The sequence below is a fragment of the Parasteatoda tepidariorum genome, chromosome 1 (assembly GCF_982258835.1).
Source record: "Parasteatoda tepidariorum strain Cologne lab strain chromosome 1, Ptep-v5.0, whole genome shotgun sequence".
Classification (NCBI taxonomy): Eukaryota; Metazoa; Arthropoda; class Arachnida; order Araneae; family Theridiidae; genus Parasteatoda; species Parasteatoda tepidariorum.
Window position 1 is genome coordinate 101,955,329 of NC_141755.1, and position 19,378 is coordinate 101,974,706.

The 19,378-nt window shown below is 29.5% G+C and overlaps 1 protein-coding gene across 2 annotated transcripts; it reads right to left on the reverse strand.

Moving 5' to 3' along the window:
- Positions 1-1,136: 1,136 nt before the first annotated feature.
- Positions 1,137-19,341, reverse strand: Josd (Josephin domain containing). Of its 2 annotated transcripts, XM_071179392.2 has the most exons (6): positions 19,051-19,333; positions 17,606-17,742; positions 15,448-15,659; positions 12,129-12,254; positions 7,455-7,629; positions 1,137-1,561 (listed from the first exon to the last, which is right to left on the reverse strand). In XM_071179392.2, exons 3-6 carry the CDS (start codon positions 15,642-15,644, stop codon positions 1,355-1,357), a joined length of 705 nt encoding a protein of 234 aa, XP_071035493.1. In that variant the 5' UTR covers positions 15,645-15,659; positions 17,606-17,742; positions 19,051-19,333; the 3' UTR covers positions 1,137-1,354. The 2 variants fall into 2 exon arrangements, with proteins under 2 accessions (XP_071035493.1, XP_015907718.1); XM_016052232.4 differs by lacking the exon at positions 17,606-17,742 and having other exon boundaries at positions 19,051-19,341.
- Positions 19,342-19,378: the final 37 nt, after the last annotated feature.

Below are 19,378 nucleotides of genomic sequence, written 5' to 3' on the forward strand. Positions count from 1 at the left end.
AAATCAGTAGTAAATTCTTTCTCCATCAGCATTAATAACCATTTGAAGCCATCTTGGCACAGATTTAACAAGAGACTTCAGAGTATCGAAAGTTGTTTTGTCCCATATTTTTACCAAAACTTCCTTTAATTTTCTTTAGTCTTCTTTCCTGCCTTTTTAACTTTATTCTACTTGCTGCGGTACTGGAATCAGAGGATGAAGCAGGCCACTTGTACCATTATCATCAAGCCATATCATAATTTGTCTTGAAGTGTCAGGACATTGTTTTATTATAATATAAATAGTTGTCAGGACATAGTTTTATTGTATCAGAGAGCCAAACTCGCTATGGGACTGAAATCAGAGGAGGAAGTCATATTATAGTTTGTCTTGAAGTGCGAGGACATTGTTTTATTGTAACAGAAAGCCGTCAGGGCAAATAGTTTCCCAAGTAGGAAGGAAATTTTACTAATTGTTCAGAACTCTATTATTTTTTCATGCTAAGCATGATATTCTATGCTTATCATTTGCTTAAAACTCCAGATCCTGGTCTTCTTTAAGCCCCTTTTGTTATTTTTTAGAAAGCTTTTTCATATAAAAAACTGCAGCTCTGTACTTTCCAGTCATCAGTTTTCTGACGTCGTGAGTACCCATGTTTATTTCTTTCCTGGATCTTCACTGAAATCAAATTTTTAAAATGAAATGATTTGTATTGAGTAATAATGATCAATAGTTTAGTTTCCTCATATATTTTATATAGAAAATGAAATTACAAGAATCATCGAAAATGCAGGTCTCAAATTTTTTTTTCTTCTTGCTTTGTACTGTATAATCCATTTAATTTTTTAAGACCAAACTACAATACTTTAAACATCTAAATACATTTTTTCAATTTTTAATATGTAACGAGTATTGAGTAATCATGATCAATAGTTTAGTGTCCTCATATATTTTACATACAAAAGGAATTAACAAGAATCATCGAAAAGTCAGGTCTCAATTTTTTTTGTTGCCTTGTACTGTATAATCCATTAAAATTTTTAATATGTTACTTTGAAATCTGACCCAGATAATAAAATAACTATAACAGAGAAAACAAAAAGGTTTCATGGTTATTGCTGTAAATTAAATTTACTAAGTGAAAAAGTCAAGAAAAATTGTGAAAAATGTTAATAATTTTATTAAACAATGAAACAGTAATTTCTATCAATAAAGGAAAAACTATAAACATGATTAAAATAAAAAATATACAATTCAAAGACCTAAAAAAATAAAAATTAAATATAATATATCTTTCATTACATCTGAAGTACATAAAAATAGTTGCAACTCTTCCATTGTAAGACACTCGGCTTACTCGGTATAAAATAATCCTTTATCGATTCTCTGAATTTAAGTGAATCACAGCCACAGTACTGTTCGTGTCTGGGTTTGCCGAGCGAGGAATACTGTATGTTTCAGAGCACCAACGAGGGTCCTTTTTCCACAAGTTTTTTCTGTCCAATTCTTGGGGTACAATTAAAAATATTTCTCGGTCCTTCCCTCTTATCTGCTCTCGGAGGTAAGACATAAGATCAGATTCCTAAAATGTAAAACAGACATCACTAATTTTTAATATCTTGTAGGTAAACTTTGCTAACATATTTTTGGTATGCAGGACTACTAGGAGAGGTAAAAAGTGGGTTAAATCTTTTTAATAATCTAATAATTGGTGTTCAATAAATATTTTAGTGCTAGAGGGTTTCACTAATTACTCATAGATGCTGACCTATAGCTTGTTTATATAGTATTACTAGTTTCAAATATTAATTTTATATTTTCACGTTTCTTAAATTTTCACAACTATTCATCGTAATGCGTTATGTTTCATTTTCCTCACAATGCTAACATAGTTAATTGTAGATATTTTATTATTTTCACAACTGTACAGCATCATGCATATTTCGAAAAGGAAAATTATTTTTCACTGTATCGTTTGTTTTAATTATTCATGTTTTATTTTCAAATTTCCACACTATTTAGCATCATGTGTTTGACAGTGTCAATAAATTTAAATTTTCATATTGTACTCGCACACTCGAAATTTTAAAGAATAGCCCATCATGCATATTCTTAAAAAAATTTACCCTCAACAGTGTCAATTGATTTATATATTAATTTTCTACTTGACAATTTCCACTAGTTCTCAGCATCATATGTATTTTCCATAAAACAGAATTATTACATATATATTTTAACAGGAGCAATTTATTTTTATTGTATTGCGATTTCGCAGCTGTTACGCTTCATGTTTAACTGCAAAAAACTGTTTCCTTCACAGTGTCACTAGAGATAAATACTATTACTACTATAAAGTTACTATTTTGCTTACAGATAATTGAAAAGCATTGTTCAAGGTGTGTTATATGGGTGTGTGTTCGAAGATACATAATCAAAATAAAAGTAGAAAAATCAAAATGATATCAAAACAAAATTTTAAAAATGTAGATAGGGTAGAACAACAAGATAGTCCGCCTGTCATAAAACAAGTCACTAACAGACATTTTATCTAAATTGCATCTTTTAAAAAAAAATTATATAGAAGATGTGATGAGAATTCCCCCCTTTAGAAAAGGAAGAGTAAATAAATAAATGCAAATAAATACTAAAATATAAAAATAAATAATACTCAAATATAAAATTTAATAATTGAAATAGTAACTGAAATATATGAAGCAGAAAAAAAAGGTAAAATTTGTATTAAAATGATTTTGGTCTTTTGATTTTCTTTTTCCTTTGCATATATACATTACTGGCATATATACATTCACTTACACGTATGTGTGTTAAAATATTAAAAATGAAAAATCCTTAGGCAATTACAACATAAACTTAAGAAAAATTCTAAAGCAATAGAAATAAATTATAAAACTTTTCAAGAAACAACTACCATTATTAAAAAAAAAAAAAAACATGCAGATGGATGGTGTAATGTAAGATTGAAAAAGCTACTTGAAAAAAAAAAACGTTTTTTTTTATTTTATTATTATTCTGTATTATGACTTTATAAATTGCCTGCACTTTTAAAAATTATATTTTTATGACTATATTTCGTCATATACTTAGCTGCTTCAAAACTACTGCTTTACAGTGTTCAGATTTCCCTAGACTATATGACATGTTATGTGAAGATGACACAGTGTAGTTGGCCCTCTATCATATATCACTCTACCAATTATCCCCTTCTTAACGGCAACCCCCCCCCTCCTTAAGTTTCAGACTTGGACTGATTTTGCCAGTTTGAATTTTTTCTCTAGGCATGACATCCTTATGCTGCTATACCATGGGAGAAACTTTTCATTCCAAATACTCTTTCATCTCCATAACTAATTTAAAGTATAGAAAAAGTGAGTTCAGACAAACCTAGGGTAAGCCATGTAGTTTTGTTTTCTGAAAAGAAATTTTCATAACATTTAAAGGTAAACAAATTATTATGCATAATCCTAAGTTTTCTTCTTGATGTTTTGAAAATTTCTTTTCAGTATTTGAAACATCATGGTATCTAGGTTTGCTCACTTTTTATATACTTTAAATTACCTATAGAGGTGAAAGAGAATTTGTGATGTAAAGATTCTCGTGGTATGGTGTTCTCTTGAGGCAGTTTCAGATGGAATAGAGTAAATGGAAGATAATTCATCGGCAAAAGGACTTCAACTGCAAAAACTGATAGAAATGTTGACAGGACCTTGAGTTTTCCGATAGTTGATTCATGGTCAGAATGATCAGAGAACAGTGAGTATACATTCAACTGGCATTTATCAGATTTTGAATAACGAAAAAAACATGCCACGGAGAACAAATAACAAAAGTAGCAAAGCGTCTTTTCGCACAGTAATATCAATAAATGTGCTTTGGGATACTTAGCAAATTCCTGAGGTTTCTTAACCTATTTACTCACCTGATTTGAGTTGTTTCTTTTCTCGAGATTATAAATTCTTGTGAGGGACGTCATTTTAAAACACTGAAACATACTTAAAATTCTGCAACCAATCAGATAAAGGCTATTCCAGTGTGCATTCCGACACTGCTTTTAGCAGTGGAAAAATTGTCACTGATGCAATTTAGTTTCCCAAGGGAATAATTTTGGGAAAAACGATATTAAATGGTAATTATTTTTAAATAAAAATATTTATAAAAAGATTTTTATAATAAAAATCAGTCTAATTACCATTACTTAATGTATACACTGCAGAGTTGGCCGTTGATTACAATAATCGATTACAACTGTAATTGATTACTGATAATTACAGCTATGTAATCAATTACTTGTAATCACGATTACAAGTAATCAATTACTTGTAATCGTGATTACAACTTTCAAAAAATGTTGATTACAGCTGTAATCATGATTACATTTTTGATTACAGTAATCAATTACTTGTAATCGCGATTACAAGTAATCAATTACTTGTAATCGTGATTACAACTTTCAAAAAATTTTGATTACAGCTGTAATCATGATTACAATTTTGATTACAGTAATCAATTACTTGTAATCATGATTACAAGTAATTGCGATTACAAGTAATCACAACAAAAACGATTACAAGTAATTATGATTACAAGTAATCAAAATACATGATTACATGTAATCATGATTACATGTAATTTGATTACATGTAATTGTGATTACTTGTAATCAAACTATACGATTACAAGTTATTACGATTGTATACTATAGTCAAATTTTTTATGTAAGTATTCATGTGTTTACAGATTTTTATGTACATAGAATGTACGCACGCATGAACGTACAATTTGCGATTCCTATACATACAATGTATGCACAAACGTTGTTTGTACGTACAATATTCATAATTATATTGTAAGATACTTAATGCAATGCGCATATGCTTAGTACATATAATTATGCATTTATGATACATGTACGCATGTATGTTAGTTTGTACAAAAAGGCAATGTTTTGTATCTTTGTATACACAGACAATGTATGTATGAACGTATATGAAAATAATGTTTATGCGTTTGCATGCTTTTATGTACTTAAGTGCATATATTGTATAAATTTACGATGATAGCACATATATACAATGTACGTTTGTATATAAAATTGTACGTATTTGCGTACAATATGTAAAAATGTTATTTAAAGGTACAATATATGCACATAGTTGCGTAAAGTTTGCATATTTATATGTACATCGATATATTTGCACGCAAAGTATGTACTTATGTACAACTTACGTATGTACTTGTACAACTACATACTTTGTTAATACTTATGCGCATGTAATGCATGGATGTACAAAAAAATAGTTATATGCACAATGTATGCATGTGCATACAACGTATACATCTACATAATTACAAGTAATGTACAAATACGTGCGTACATTTAAATATATGTAATTACAATATACATATACATTGTGCATACATTAAAAAAATTTATATGAGTAAAGTTATTAAAATTTGTTTTAAAATTATTCTAAGGTATATGAAACTCGACCTCATATTTTTTAGAAAGCAAACGATAATTTTATTTAGAATTTCTAAATATTAATTCCACACATAAAATTTACCATTTTTCTTACCATTTAAAAAATTTCTATGAATCATCCATTATGTTATAAAAAAATAAATCTGTATTGTCAAACATTTCATGAAAATACCTGAAAATAATTTTTTATTCAGAGAATTTCAAAATGATATAGAACAATTAAAGCTGAAAACTAAATTTAAATATCGCTTGATTTTGTCATTTAACTTGCTTGAGTCATTAAAAGTTAACTTACATGCATTTTATTTATTGCATTGTAAACATATTTAGACATAAATGTAATGTACATACGTATACGTGTAATGTATGTACGCATGTACAATGTATGTACATACATTCATGTATTGTACGTGTATATATAGTACATATGGATATGCATACATGGAACATACGTGTATTGTACATGTGTGGATACATTCATTGTACATATATACATTGCACCATATGCATAGATAGAGATAGCATGCATGTACACATGTAAAATTTGTACGAAAGAATTATGCCCAATATATTTATGCACATACGTACTGTATACGTACACACATATGTACATTATATGTTCATTTCATCATATGTACATTATATGAATATACATCTGTACGCTATATGTATATACATCTGTACGCTATATGTATATACATCTGTACAATATCTGCATCTCAAATGTGTGTATGTACGTACATTATGCATGTCGAATACATGTATGAATTCATGTGAAATATAAATATGCCCAATGTACGTACAATAGTTCACAAATGTATTATGCATATTTGGATACTTACATTGAGCATGAGCATATTATGTACATGTACATAAATACACTGGACATGCATATCATGTACATGTATGCATACATATATTGTACATCCTACAGATATACCTATATTGTACATGCATACATATATTGTACTGTTCATAAATAAATTGAACATACATGCATGGGACATACATTGTACAGACAATGTATGTATGTTCATACAAACACAAGTACTTGTATATACATGCGTACATGAACACAGATATACATTTTACATAAACAAATATTTGCATAAAATGCATATATTCATTGCGTATAAATGTACATGCCTACATTGTTTGCACATACATACGTAATTATTATCTATATACATACGTACATATATTTTATACCTACAATATAAGTGTATGTACATGTGTGTGATACTAAAATGTCTGAACATATGCACTAGATAAAATCATATGTACATACATTTCAGTTACATTCATTTGTACGTATACAAATACGTACAAAATGCAGTACATGTTAATACGTGCAAAATGTATCATTATAAAATACATTCTACTATCTACTGTAAAATATAATCATTTATAAGAATACAATAGTCTTGTAATCGTGTAATTAGATTACATGTAATCATAATTACATGTAATCAAATTACATGTAATCAAATTACATGTAATCATATATTTTGATTACTTGTAATCATAATTACTTGTAATCGTTTTTGTTGTGATTACTTGTAATCGCAATTACTTGTAATCATGATTACAAGTAATTGATTACTGTAATCAAAATTGTAATCATGATTACAGCTGTAATCAAAATTTTTCGAAAATTGTAATCATGATTACAAGTAATTGATTACTGTAATCGACTATGTAATCATGATTACAGCTGTAATCAAACTTTGTAATCACGATTACAAGTAGTTGATTACTGTAATCAATATTGTAATCATGATTACAGCTGTAATCAAAATTTTTGAAAATTGTAATCATGATTACAAGTAATTGATTACTGTAATCAAAAAATGTAATCGATTACATTTTTGGCCAACTCTGATACACTGTGGGATATATGAACCAGTATTTTAACTCATTTGATTCAATAAGTATTGGTATGAAATAAATATTGGACAGAATTATTGATGTTTACCTTTCCTATGACAGAAGGACGATCCAATTTTGAGTCAAGGTTATAAAAAGTGCCTTCAATTTCTTTCACAGCGATCCAGTGCTTCCTATTTAAGCGGAGTGGAAGGAATTTCATTTCACTGGGGACATTTAAAATCAAGCCATAAATTTTTGTGAAATCAATATTGCTTGGATCTCTGAAACAGAAATATACAATTTAATCAAGAGCAATGCACTATATTGTTTAAATAAAAACAAAAAGAAATAAATTAAAAAAGCATTTTGATCATAGGATTGGCATTTTGTCAGGAACTGTGGCAGAAAGTTATCGGGCTTTCTGCGACATACCTCTCTAATACTTATATCTTTCTGAAAACACTTTTAAAAATAACAAATATACTTGTTAGTAAATAGAAGTAACAGAAGTGTCAACTTTAAAAATTAAAAACAAACAATAGTAATAAAATAAAATAATTTTTTAATTAATTATTGAATATTTTTTTTATTCTAATTTTGTGGGTGATATTCTCGCATTTTGTAAATTATCATCACATTAAAAGAAAACAATTAAAAACTTTTGAAATCTGTAGCAGTAACTACCACAAAAAAAAAGAAGATAGACTACGAAATCACGTGAATCAGATTATGGAAAGGGTTACTAAATGCACGTTTTCATTTCGAGATTCACATGTTGTAATAAAAAATATCGTATTAAAAATATGGGATTTTGAAAACTGTGAAAATCAATAGTAATGACTGCATAAGGAAATTAAAACGAAAATTTCTGCAGAAAAGAAAACCAATTTTTTTTACTTATTCTTTATTTTTCATTATTTTCGAATGAGAATAGAAAAATCACAGGCATTTTTTTTTCCTACTCCGATGCGTGAGAAAGACATCTTTTGAATATAATTCTGAAGACAGGATAAAATCATTCGAAAATTTCTGCAGAAAAGAAAACAAACTTTTATCACTTTTTTACTCTTCATTTTTCATTATAAAATGTGAATAGAAAAATCACAAGCATTTTTTTCCACTCCAATGCGTAAGAAAAACATCTTTTGAATCTAATTCTGAAGCAAAGATAAAACTTTCAAAAATTTTTGCAGAAAAAAACCCCAAAATTTCTTATTTCCCAAAAGAAAAATCTTTCTGTGAGAATTCTGTAACGATCTGCGACCATGTCGCTACGATTCTGCCACAAGGGCCAAGAAGCTAATGTAAGAAGCTAAAAATGACCAAACAATTGTTCAGCAAAAAACATAATAATAATAGCTTAAATTTTAATAATTAACTTTAAATAGTACCAGAAAATTAATATTTTATTAAATAAACACTTTAAAAAAAAAACTATTTTCCTATTATTAATTTTAGTTTTATACATAATTTTAAAATCTATATCTCATATTATTTAAAAGTCAGTCTGAATACTTAACTATTGTTATTTAACATGCAATTTGTAGAAAGTGCAGAAGGTTAGAATGCGATTTCTTAATTAAGTAGTATTCATAAAATTTAACTACAATACTTTAACATTTCTTTAAGCAATTAAAAAAAATGAGATTAGTATATTTACTTATACTTATTTTTGTAAATATTTAAGGACTACAGTAATTTTAATTTCATAAAAATTAATGTCATATTTCTTTCTAATTCTTGCTTTTCAGCTTTCAATGATAGACTAAATAGCTCAGAAATTAATTCTAGTATTATTTAAACTAGGCTGCAATTGCAAACTGTTTAAAAAATTATTTTAATATTTGATATCTTTAGTCGATAAAGAGATTTTTTTCATTTCTTCCACTTGGGTGGGAAGAAACCTATTTATTTTGGGGTGGTTGTTAACAATGTTAAAAAAAATTTGCAATCCCTGTTAAATCGTAATGTTAAAAAATTTAGTTATGAGTACAGCAGAACTTCTGAAAGGGGCCAAACCAGGTAGGAATAATCGAAATCTTCAGATTATAGAAGTTCATTGTATTACAATCTGCTAAACAGCTATTCCTCAAACCAGTAATTCAGCCTAGGAATATTAATTAGAAGTTTCTCTGATATTAAGTACATAGCCGCCAACATTGAAAGGAAAAAATCCAGTAGATTTTACAAAATAATATAATGTACTAAATATTTTACAAAAACGGAATTTTAGAGATTTTTCTAGTTATCAAAATAGAAAAATTTCAATTATTTTCTAGTTATGATTGACATTAAACATATGTGAAATGTTATGCATTAAGTTTACTCATAATTTCAAATATTAATAGACATTTAATTCATCAAAGATAGGTAAAAGATTTTTTTAAAATTAATTTAAAAAGAGAGTTTTGAATAAAAATAAACTGAACATTTTAGAACAAAAAAAGTTTTGAACTGATTTCCATAAATGAGGTTCACTTCATTATGTATTAATAATACTTAGTTAAATATTCAAGCAATAATCTGTACAAAAATTCCATTTCAACAGGGATTTTTTTAGGGAAAGTATTTGAATAAAGAGAGAAACTTTTTTTCCTCATACTACAGTCTGTCTATGGAAAGAACTCCCCTCACCATTTGTCTGGAACAGTGGTGGTAACTATGGTTACGACATTCAACTATTTCAAGTAGGGGTGCTTGGTAAATATTTAAGACAGGTTTTGGCTCGAGTCAAAGAGAGAGAAGGAATCAGGGGAAAGAGAAACTCCCCTCTATGAAATGTGATGTTTCTTCTTTCCATGCCAACTATCTCAGACTTTGTGGCAAGGGGAGTTCTTTCTATAGACAATATATATATATATATATATATATATATATATATATATATATATATATATATATATATATATATATATATATATATATATATATATATATATTTCAAATTTAGCCTAAGTTCTTTTTTCTTCTTTCTGTATACAACTCTTTTAAATTTGCTAAGATAATGTTTAACACAAACCCTCAGCAAAGAATTAAATATAATAATTATTGACTTATAATAGGAAACGTGTAATATTTGCCACACACACAGACATATATATATACTAGGGGGCTAGGCCCCCTGTTCGCTGCCGCTCACCAACTCTGATGATTGCTTGGCAATAATTGTCTTTTCTTGGCAGAAAACAGTTTTTCTACGAAAGTTAAAATTATTCACTTAACATATAGATACTAAAAGGAATTCTGTTTGCTTACGCTTGTGCCTCTACCAAATATTACTATCTATTAGTATTATAAACAATTGGTGAACAGAAGTGATTTTTCGAAGTAATCATTTTTTAAAATAACATTTATATTCTTATCACATTATATTGTGCAAACAAATTTGATGAGTTCACAATCATAATTTAATATTTTCGCTAATAATAGCAGCACTGGAAAATAACTTTAAATTAGGGATACAAAAATATTTAAAGGAGAATAATACCTTTACGACTTATGTTAATTTTATGCTGATGACAACCAAAACAATATTGAAATGAATGAGGAAAAACTGGATCCACTTAGCTTTAGATGGTAAGTTTAGTTGTAACATATTTAGCAAGCAGCATTATTAAAAATTATTACCTTTTCACACACATTCGTTCTCAATTTTAATTGGCTGTTTTGTGCGTTACTAACTGCAATTGTTCTGTGATTGGCTATTTGTTATCATTTCACTCTCTTCTAACATTATATAGATATACAGTGATACCTTGAGATAAGAGTTTAATTCATTCCGTAACCTTGCTCGTATGCCAATTTGCTCGTATTTCAAAGCAATTTTCCCCTTTGAAATGCCATTAATCCATTCCAGCCCCAAAAATGCTACCCCTAATTGTTTTTGTTACGTGTTTTTGAATAAGAAAAATGTATTTATAAATGACAAATATTGTATAAAAACATAATAAAAGCGAATGTAAAGCTTGTTCACCTCTCTCTCACCCATCACTAGGTCCGTGGATTTTCCCAGAGACACAATCTCCTCTTCCACTGGCACTTTGGGTTTGAATCCTTCAAAGCTACCGACAGGTCACAGCACAATTTTAGGCTACAGATTCACTCAGGCCACAGCTTCTTCCATGAAGAGGTCAAGGTCCTCGTTGTAACACTCAGCCAGGTCTGATCAATAATTCTGAGGCATATCACAATGTTAAAGTGGTCCTTCCAGTACTCTCGAAGGGTGAGGTTTGTGTTCTCTGTCACCTCAAAGCAGCGCCGGAACAGGTGCTTAGTGTACAGCTTTTTAAAATTAGAAATCACCTGCTGATCCATGGGCTGCAGGGTAGAAGTGGTGTTAGGTGGTAGATAGAGAACTTTTATAAATTTGAACTCTATGAGGATGTCATGTTCGAGGTTCGGTGGGTGAGCAGGAGCATTATCGAGGATGAGAAGGGCTTGCATGGTCGCTCCTCGTATCTCAAATGTTGCTCGTATCTCAAAACAAAACTCCGCTCGCTCGACAGCTCGTATCTCAAATAACTCGTATGTTAGGGCACTCAGATCTCGAGGTATCACTGTATATATATGTATAATCGCCAGATTTGGTAATTATATTAGTTACTGTTGTTGACAAAAGAATTTTTCCCTCCTAATAAAGTTGAGGATATTTGTTATGTATTTGTAAAGTTGAGGATGTTTATTATGCTTACCAGGTTTTTTTACCAATCATTAAAAGAATAAAAGATGAAATTAATGTTCATAAATGACTAAGAAAGCCATGTTTATTTTTCCTCCTTACCTCCGCTTGTCAAACCAGATAGCTTCATAGCCTTTAAGTTGAACAGCAGCCATCAATACATTGACATCGTAGTTGCCCAGGCCTAAAACACTTTTATGGGGATTTACTAGGTTATCTGGAGAAAGACTGAAACAAAAGTTAAAACATAAACTTAGTGTTCAGCCAACAAAAAAATAATTGATTTCAATAGAAAAATGCTGTACTACATAATTTAAATATCTTTTACTAAATATTTTTTCATTAACAGTAGGTTTTTCTCATAGTTAATTTTGTTCTATACTTTGATCTGTTACACACTTCACCCCTATGGCAGAATTTTTTCAGGCTTTCTGGGACAAACTTCCCGGGCACAAATATTTTGCTTTAAGATACTTTTAATTATAACAATTGCAAATTTAAAGTAACAGAAACATTGTTTTTACAGAAGAAAGTATACAATAAAAATGCATAAAAATTTTAAATTGTAAAAGTAATATTTTTTAAATTCTAATAATATAGGCAATATTCTCGTATTTTGGAGGCGGAAATATGCAATTTCGAATTGTGTAAATCATAATACAAGTTAAAATTCGTAAATAAATAAAACAATAATAAATATAAATTCAAACATAAATTAAAAATTGTAAAATCCATGCAGAACTCCCAAAATGAAGATCACGAATCACTAGAAAAGGACTCTTTAAAAAAGAGATACTCAAATAAGTGTATGTAAAATATGGTGTTCTTTAAAAAAAAAAATGAAAGAAAGAACATCATTTCTAGACCTAACTAGCGTTTAAACTTTCGCAATCTCTGAATTTTTTTATTGTATATTATTAATTTGAAATTCTAGCAGAAACAAGTTCTTACTGATTTTTTTTTAAATTTTAAATGAGAATAGAAAAATCATTATTATTTCTTTCCCCTCAGGTGCGCAAGAAAGAAATCTTTGAAAAAAAAAAAATTAAAAAAAAAAAAAAAAAATTTTTTTTTGAAAAAATATGCAAAAAGGAAAACCAAAGTTTTTCCTTTCCCGAATGAAAAATCTTTCTGCAAAAACTCTGTAATATTCTGTGACAATGTCGTCGCAATTTTGCCACTGGCGCTTCACTTTTTCAAATGATAGCAAAACATGTTTATTTTATGACCATTGAATTCACGATTATTTAGAGCACAGCTCTGAAGACTTGTAAAAAAAAAGTAAATAGGAAACAAGTGTTCACAACCATGGAAATACAGGGTGTCAAGAGGACTGACTGATTTCACAATTAAAAATCTTGGAGAAAAAGGATGATAGAAAAATGAAACAAACGGCACGACTACCATTAAAACTGTAAAATTTTTATGCCGAAATTTTGGAATTTTGACACAAAAGTTGTATTCTTGAAAGGAATACAAAGAAAAAAAGCCTGTAATCTAACCTGTGCAATTTCAATACTTTCTAATCCGAAATGACACTGGACTTGTATGTTTTAAACACTAGAATTGATTGTTCTAAAGGATTATTGGAGGTGGTTTATAAAATTTTATTTTATATTATATTTTATAAGCGTTGTTTTAACAGACGACACAATTTTTTTGGTTTACGACTACTAATGTTCAACTTCGCAGCCCTGCAATTTTGAATCCAATCCAGTAGACAAGGAAACTCCTGGATCAAGTATTGGGAAAAATTTAGCTTTATGGAGGAATTTTCGATGGAACTAACCTGCATTTGCGTTAAATGGAGAGGAAAAGCACGAAAACCTCCCACTGTTAGCCTGACGGCATGAGGACTCAGACCTATGATCCATCTACCACAGAGGATATTTCACTCCAGCACTGTGGTCAGTGCGGAATTAGAATTGACCAGCCATTGCTGGGATTCGAACCTGGGTCACTTCATTGGAAGACAAAACAACAGCTGTGGTGGCTCAGGGGATTACAAAAACAATCTATCCCCTGAGCCACCACCCTCTAGGTTTGGAATAACATCGTCTAATACCACGTGATGAAGGCAGAGCCATGTGCCAACTCCTGGTGAACGAACTATACCTATAATTTCATAGCAACTGTAGCTGTGCTCCAGCTCAGTGCAGGGATATAATTAAGATTTTTCTTTTTTTCAGGAGTGAAAATACTCAGCGACTTTTTTTGATGAAGAGAGAGATAAAAAGAGTAAAAACAATTGCATTATAGAGTACAAAAACCAATTTGATAAAAAAAAGGAAAATATTTATGCTCATTTTATTACAATTTTTAACTCCTTTCTTTTGAATATTCATTGATTTTACAGTATCATCAAATTTGAAATCACTAAGATTTCCATTTTTTTTCTTATAATTAAGGCTCTGATTTTATATTATTAATCTTGTTTTTAGTTAATCTACTTGTTTTATAAGTTATCCTGTTTTGGAATAAAAAATCTATTTTCTGTATGGGGTGTGATATAAGAGATCCAAGCAGTCTGTTTGGTGAGCAAGGAGAAAAAAAACTTAATTTCAAGGATGCAGTGCGCAGTTTTTGATAAATTTTATCGAAAATATAAAATCTGCCTGATTTTAGCATTCTGGGTGTCTTAAGTTAAAACAAATACAGTAGACTACTTGCAGAGTTTTAGACTGGAGACTTTTTTATAATACCAAAAAAGAAGAATTTTTTTTTTGTTTAACCGCAATCGCCAGTTGTTTGTTTACTTTTGAAAATCATGGCAGATATTACAGTATGGCATAGTTTAGAGAGTCTACTGTAATAATGAATGTTTTATATTAGAAAATACATAAATTTCAGCATATAAAATTTTTTTTCAATTCGAAGTGCATACTGGGAAAAAGATAGAGTGTAGAAATTATTATGAATTATTAAATTACAAAATACATAAATTTCATTATATATACACATTATTTTCAATTTAAGTACGTGCTGGGAAAAAGAGTGTTGCAATTACTATTACTGTGTAGCAATTAATATAAATTATGAAAAATGAATGGTTTATATTTCAAAATACAGAAATTTCATGATTATATATACATATATTTTTAAATTTAAAGTACACACTGAGAAAAAGAGAGTGTGTAACAATTATTATGATTTTTAATAATTTTAATGTGCAACAAAACAATTTCACTAAAGAAAACGATAGTGCATATCAATAAATTTTTGCATAAAAAGCTTAATCACATCTTGAAAAAAAAACATAAAAAATTTTAAAATTAAATAACATTCTAAAAGAATTTAAAAATGGTTTCTGAAACTAACCGCTTAGGTGAAGAATATTTTGGAACATGTTGTTTCAGAAATGTAATTTTCAGGATATAAGTCCTGTAAACATTCATTTCAACAGTGAATGGAAAGAAAATACCTGTGGCAAATATTATCCAATGTTTGCTTGTTAAAAGCTTCCTTGTCTTGAAAGAGATTATTTAGAGCATGTAAAGCACACATCTCTTTAACTTGTTTTTCATGATAGATATTTTTTTCTCCTTTGGCGCCATTGTGAAGTGTTTTGCGATCACGTCCGAACCAGCTCTCTACAAAGTTAAGGCAAGACTTGTGCATGGATAATATTATAAGCTACAAAAGAAAACAAAAATGCTTAGTGCAAAAAAATAATAAGGGGCTTAGATAAATAATTCCAAGAAATTTAAGTGGTAAGATATTGCCTGATTAAAAACTTCATTTGCTTCAAAAATATAGAAATAGGAAATAACAGCAGTAGACATGTCTTGAAAATGGGCATCTATTTTTGAGCGCTTCAAACATTTCCTATTTATATATATTTTTGAAGTGAATGACGATTTCAATTATTTAATAATAGGCTTAGATTAACATTTAGTTAAATTGTTTCATTTTTAAACTTTAATACATTCGTTCAACTTTTGATTTTTAAAAAAATTTTGGTTCATAGGTGTCAGGATCCTGATTCCTCTCCCACGCATTTGATTGACCCCTGACCTGAGGGTCAGAAGGAAAGGGACACAGGAAGTGTCGTCCCCCTACATTGGGGGTGGAGCGAAAGACTTTTTCTTGTAAAAAGGAGGATTTTTAGATCAGTATTAGTTTGAACGTAGAGGAGTTGAGTATTAGCTGGACTAGGAGAGCGAAGGTATGAACTGGAAGGGAGCAGGAGAGCTCCGAACTTTAATGCCATGTAGATTATGTATATACTCATATTTTACTTTTTACTCATAATTAATCCAGAGATGACGAAATAAATGCTTATACCTGAAATAATCCTTTGTCATCCTTATTGAGGATTTCATTAACATGAACCGAAAGAGAAATGTCTCACAATAGGGCTCTTTGTGTTTATATTTTAATACGGAATTGTAGATTAAAAAATCAAGCCAAAAGAAACTATTATTTTTCGCCATAATTAATCATGCGTTATTGGTTCAAAAATCTTATTCACTTTTTTGTGAAATTTAAATGCAATAGGGTGGTTTAATTTTAAGTTAACACAATGTGGTATTGATATCATTCTTGATTTTAGTTATCGCTTATACATAACAATTAACACAATGTTAAGTTAACACAATGTGGTATTGATATCATTCTTGATTTTAGTTATCGCTTATACATAACAATTAACACAATGTTAAGTTAACACAATGTGGTATTGATATCATTCTTGATTTTAGTTTTCGCTTATACATAACAATTCTCGAGACACATTTTATTTAGCAAATGTAACTGCTTCTAACCCTTAGCAAATGTGACTGCTTCTTCTTTCAATATATTTTTCAATTTTAATGCATAACTTTAAATTTTATGATATAAATGATCTCGTTTAAAATACAACTACTAAAGATCGGACAGGGAGATTTCCGTACCGTGATCTGTGGCAGAATAATCGCAGAGTCTTGGCAACTTTTGGGCAGTGTTCCACGAGAAACGAAAAAATAAAAATCACAGAAAGGGACCAACTTGAACACTACATATTTTTTAAAAACAAATTTGCAAGTTTAAAATCTATTTAGCACCTTGGCGATTGCTGTTGAAACAATGGTAAGGAAATGTCCCCCTTATGTAGGAACATGTTTTTTTTTTGTTACTTATTTCCAAGTTGACGAGTAAAAAGGGGGAAACAAGGAGAGAAGTGTAAATTTCTTCCCAAAGAAGTCCCAAGCAGCTTAAATTAAACAGCTGAAGTGTCATGTTGGTGGCATTTTGAACAAAGAGGGTAGGATATTATACCATGAGAAAAAGTAAGACATTTTAGATATCCACTATAAAGGCATGAAAGGAAAGAATTGGTTTTTCTGTCGTATGGAAGAATCAACGGCTGTCCCGCTTATTAGCCCGATACCAATCATGAGTTGGAGGCACCAGCCAAATCCTCCTATTTAAGTTTTTCATCTGAGAAAAAAGTTCTAGGTAGGTAAGTTCATCAGATGCAGAAATTAGCAGGCTGCAACCGTCCTTTGCTGGACAGTGTGCCTTCTCGACCAAAAAGATCCACTGGAAATGAATATCATGTTGAAGTGAGATGCACTTCGACTTGTGAAGGATATATATACTTGTCATATCACCAATATAGATCCAATAGTTAAGATGTTCCATTGAACTTCGGCTATCAGTCAGAATCCAGAGATTTCCATAATCATTTTCCCTCAAAATGACTTCAAGTCCCGCATCCACTGCTAGTAATTCATTTCTAAAAACGGAACAGAAGTCTGGGTTACGAGTTTAAATTAGTGCAGCACTTATTAATTATAAGCAAATATTTTCATATTTTCTATGCGCTTATCACCTCATTTTATATTATATGCTTGGACGACAGACCATTATAACGATAATTTAATTTAACGCTAAATTTCCAAAAAATGTAATGAGAAGGAATCTCTGCTTTCCGAGTTTTACAGAGCGCCCACTAATAGACTTAAATAAAAATATAAAAGTATGTACCAAAAATCACACAAAGAAAGTGAGAATATTTAATATAGTTGTTATTGTGAACGATCGAAATTGGTGGTTTTTGGCTTCCACCGATGAATATTAACAATCACAGTCTCTTTGCTATATGTCCGAAATATATACTAGGTTTAGAACTATTGAAAACTCATATTAAATTCATACAAAGAAAAATAAATGGAAATAAAGTTAAGTTTTAAATTTCAGAGAATATTTAAAAGAAAAGTGTATGGAGACCCAGCCATTTGATACAGATTGTCCTTTCCAGTTATCTTCAAAAACAGAAGATTTTTAATTATCAGAACCAATCTTTAAGAACTAGCATATTGCGAATTAGATAGTAGGGTTCAAATGCTGGAGAGATTTTTGTACTTTGATCTATGACAGAATAATCGCCAAGTCTTGGACATTTCCGTGCCGTAACCGGTGAGAAATTAAAAAAAAAAAAAAACACCACAGAAAGGGACAAACTCAAAAGATATAACTCGTAGCCACCTCTGGGCAATTAAAAAAACTTGCAAGTTTAAAATCTATTTGGCACTTTGGCAATTGTAGTTGGAGCGACAGATCAGGATATGGAAATATTCCCCAAATGTTTTGCTTTCAAGTTGAATTAAATAAAAATATTGGACATTAGTTATGATACTTTAGGTGCCCAAAAATTCTTTAAATCTTGTACCGATACGGAAATATACCCACAAAGTACATAGCCAACATTAGAAATCTCGATTTATATCAAAATTGAGAGTAATTCCATAAGAAGATATATATAAGGTAAATGATCAATTAGTAAAAACGCATATGGTAGAAAAAAATCTAGTTAATGAATGATAAAAGTAGTAAATAATGCTTAGATAAGCACAAGAAACCATCATTATTAAGTCTTAGTAAATAACATACATTTTGTTATATGTTTGAGTTATTATTTTTGAATAACTTATAGAAATATAACATGTGAAAAAAAGAATTTTTGGTAACTTTCTCGTTTATAAAATGAAACCTAAAAAGCTTTGAGGGGAGCAAATTTGGTTAATGAAAGAGAAGATCTTACGTTGTGACACACTGACGATACTATATTTGAACAGTAGTGTAATATGTTTCCCATAGATTGGATTGAATAATAAAAAAATATACAAGCCTAAACTGATATCACATGATTAATTAAATCTGATAATCTTATTTTACAAAAATGGAACATTAAATAAGCTTTTCAGATGTCTGTAACTTATCATTAGGTTTTTACATTTCCCTTTCCAAATGTCTCTCATGTCAACAAAAATAAATATTTCAAGATCTTCATTGATATTAGCTAGAGGAAAAGGAAGTTCCTTTTTTCTCCGATGGCAACATAAAAAAGGGTTACCCTCTTAAATTGCTGC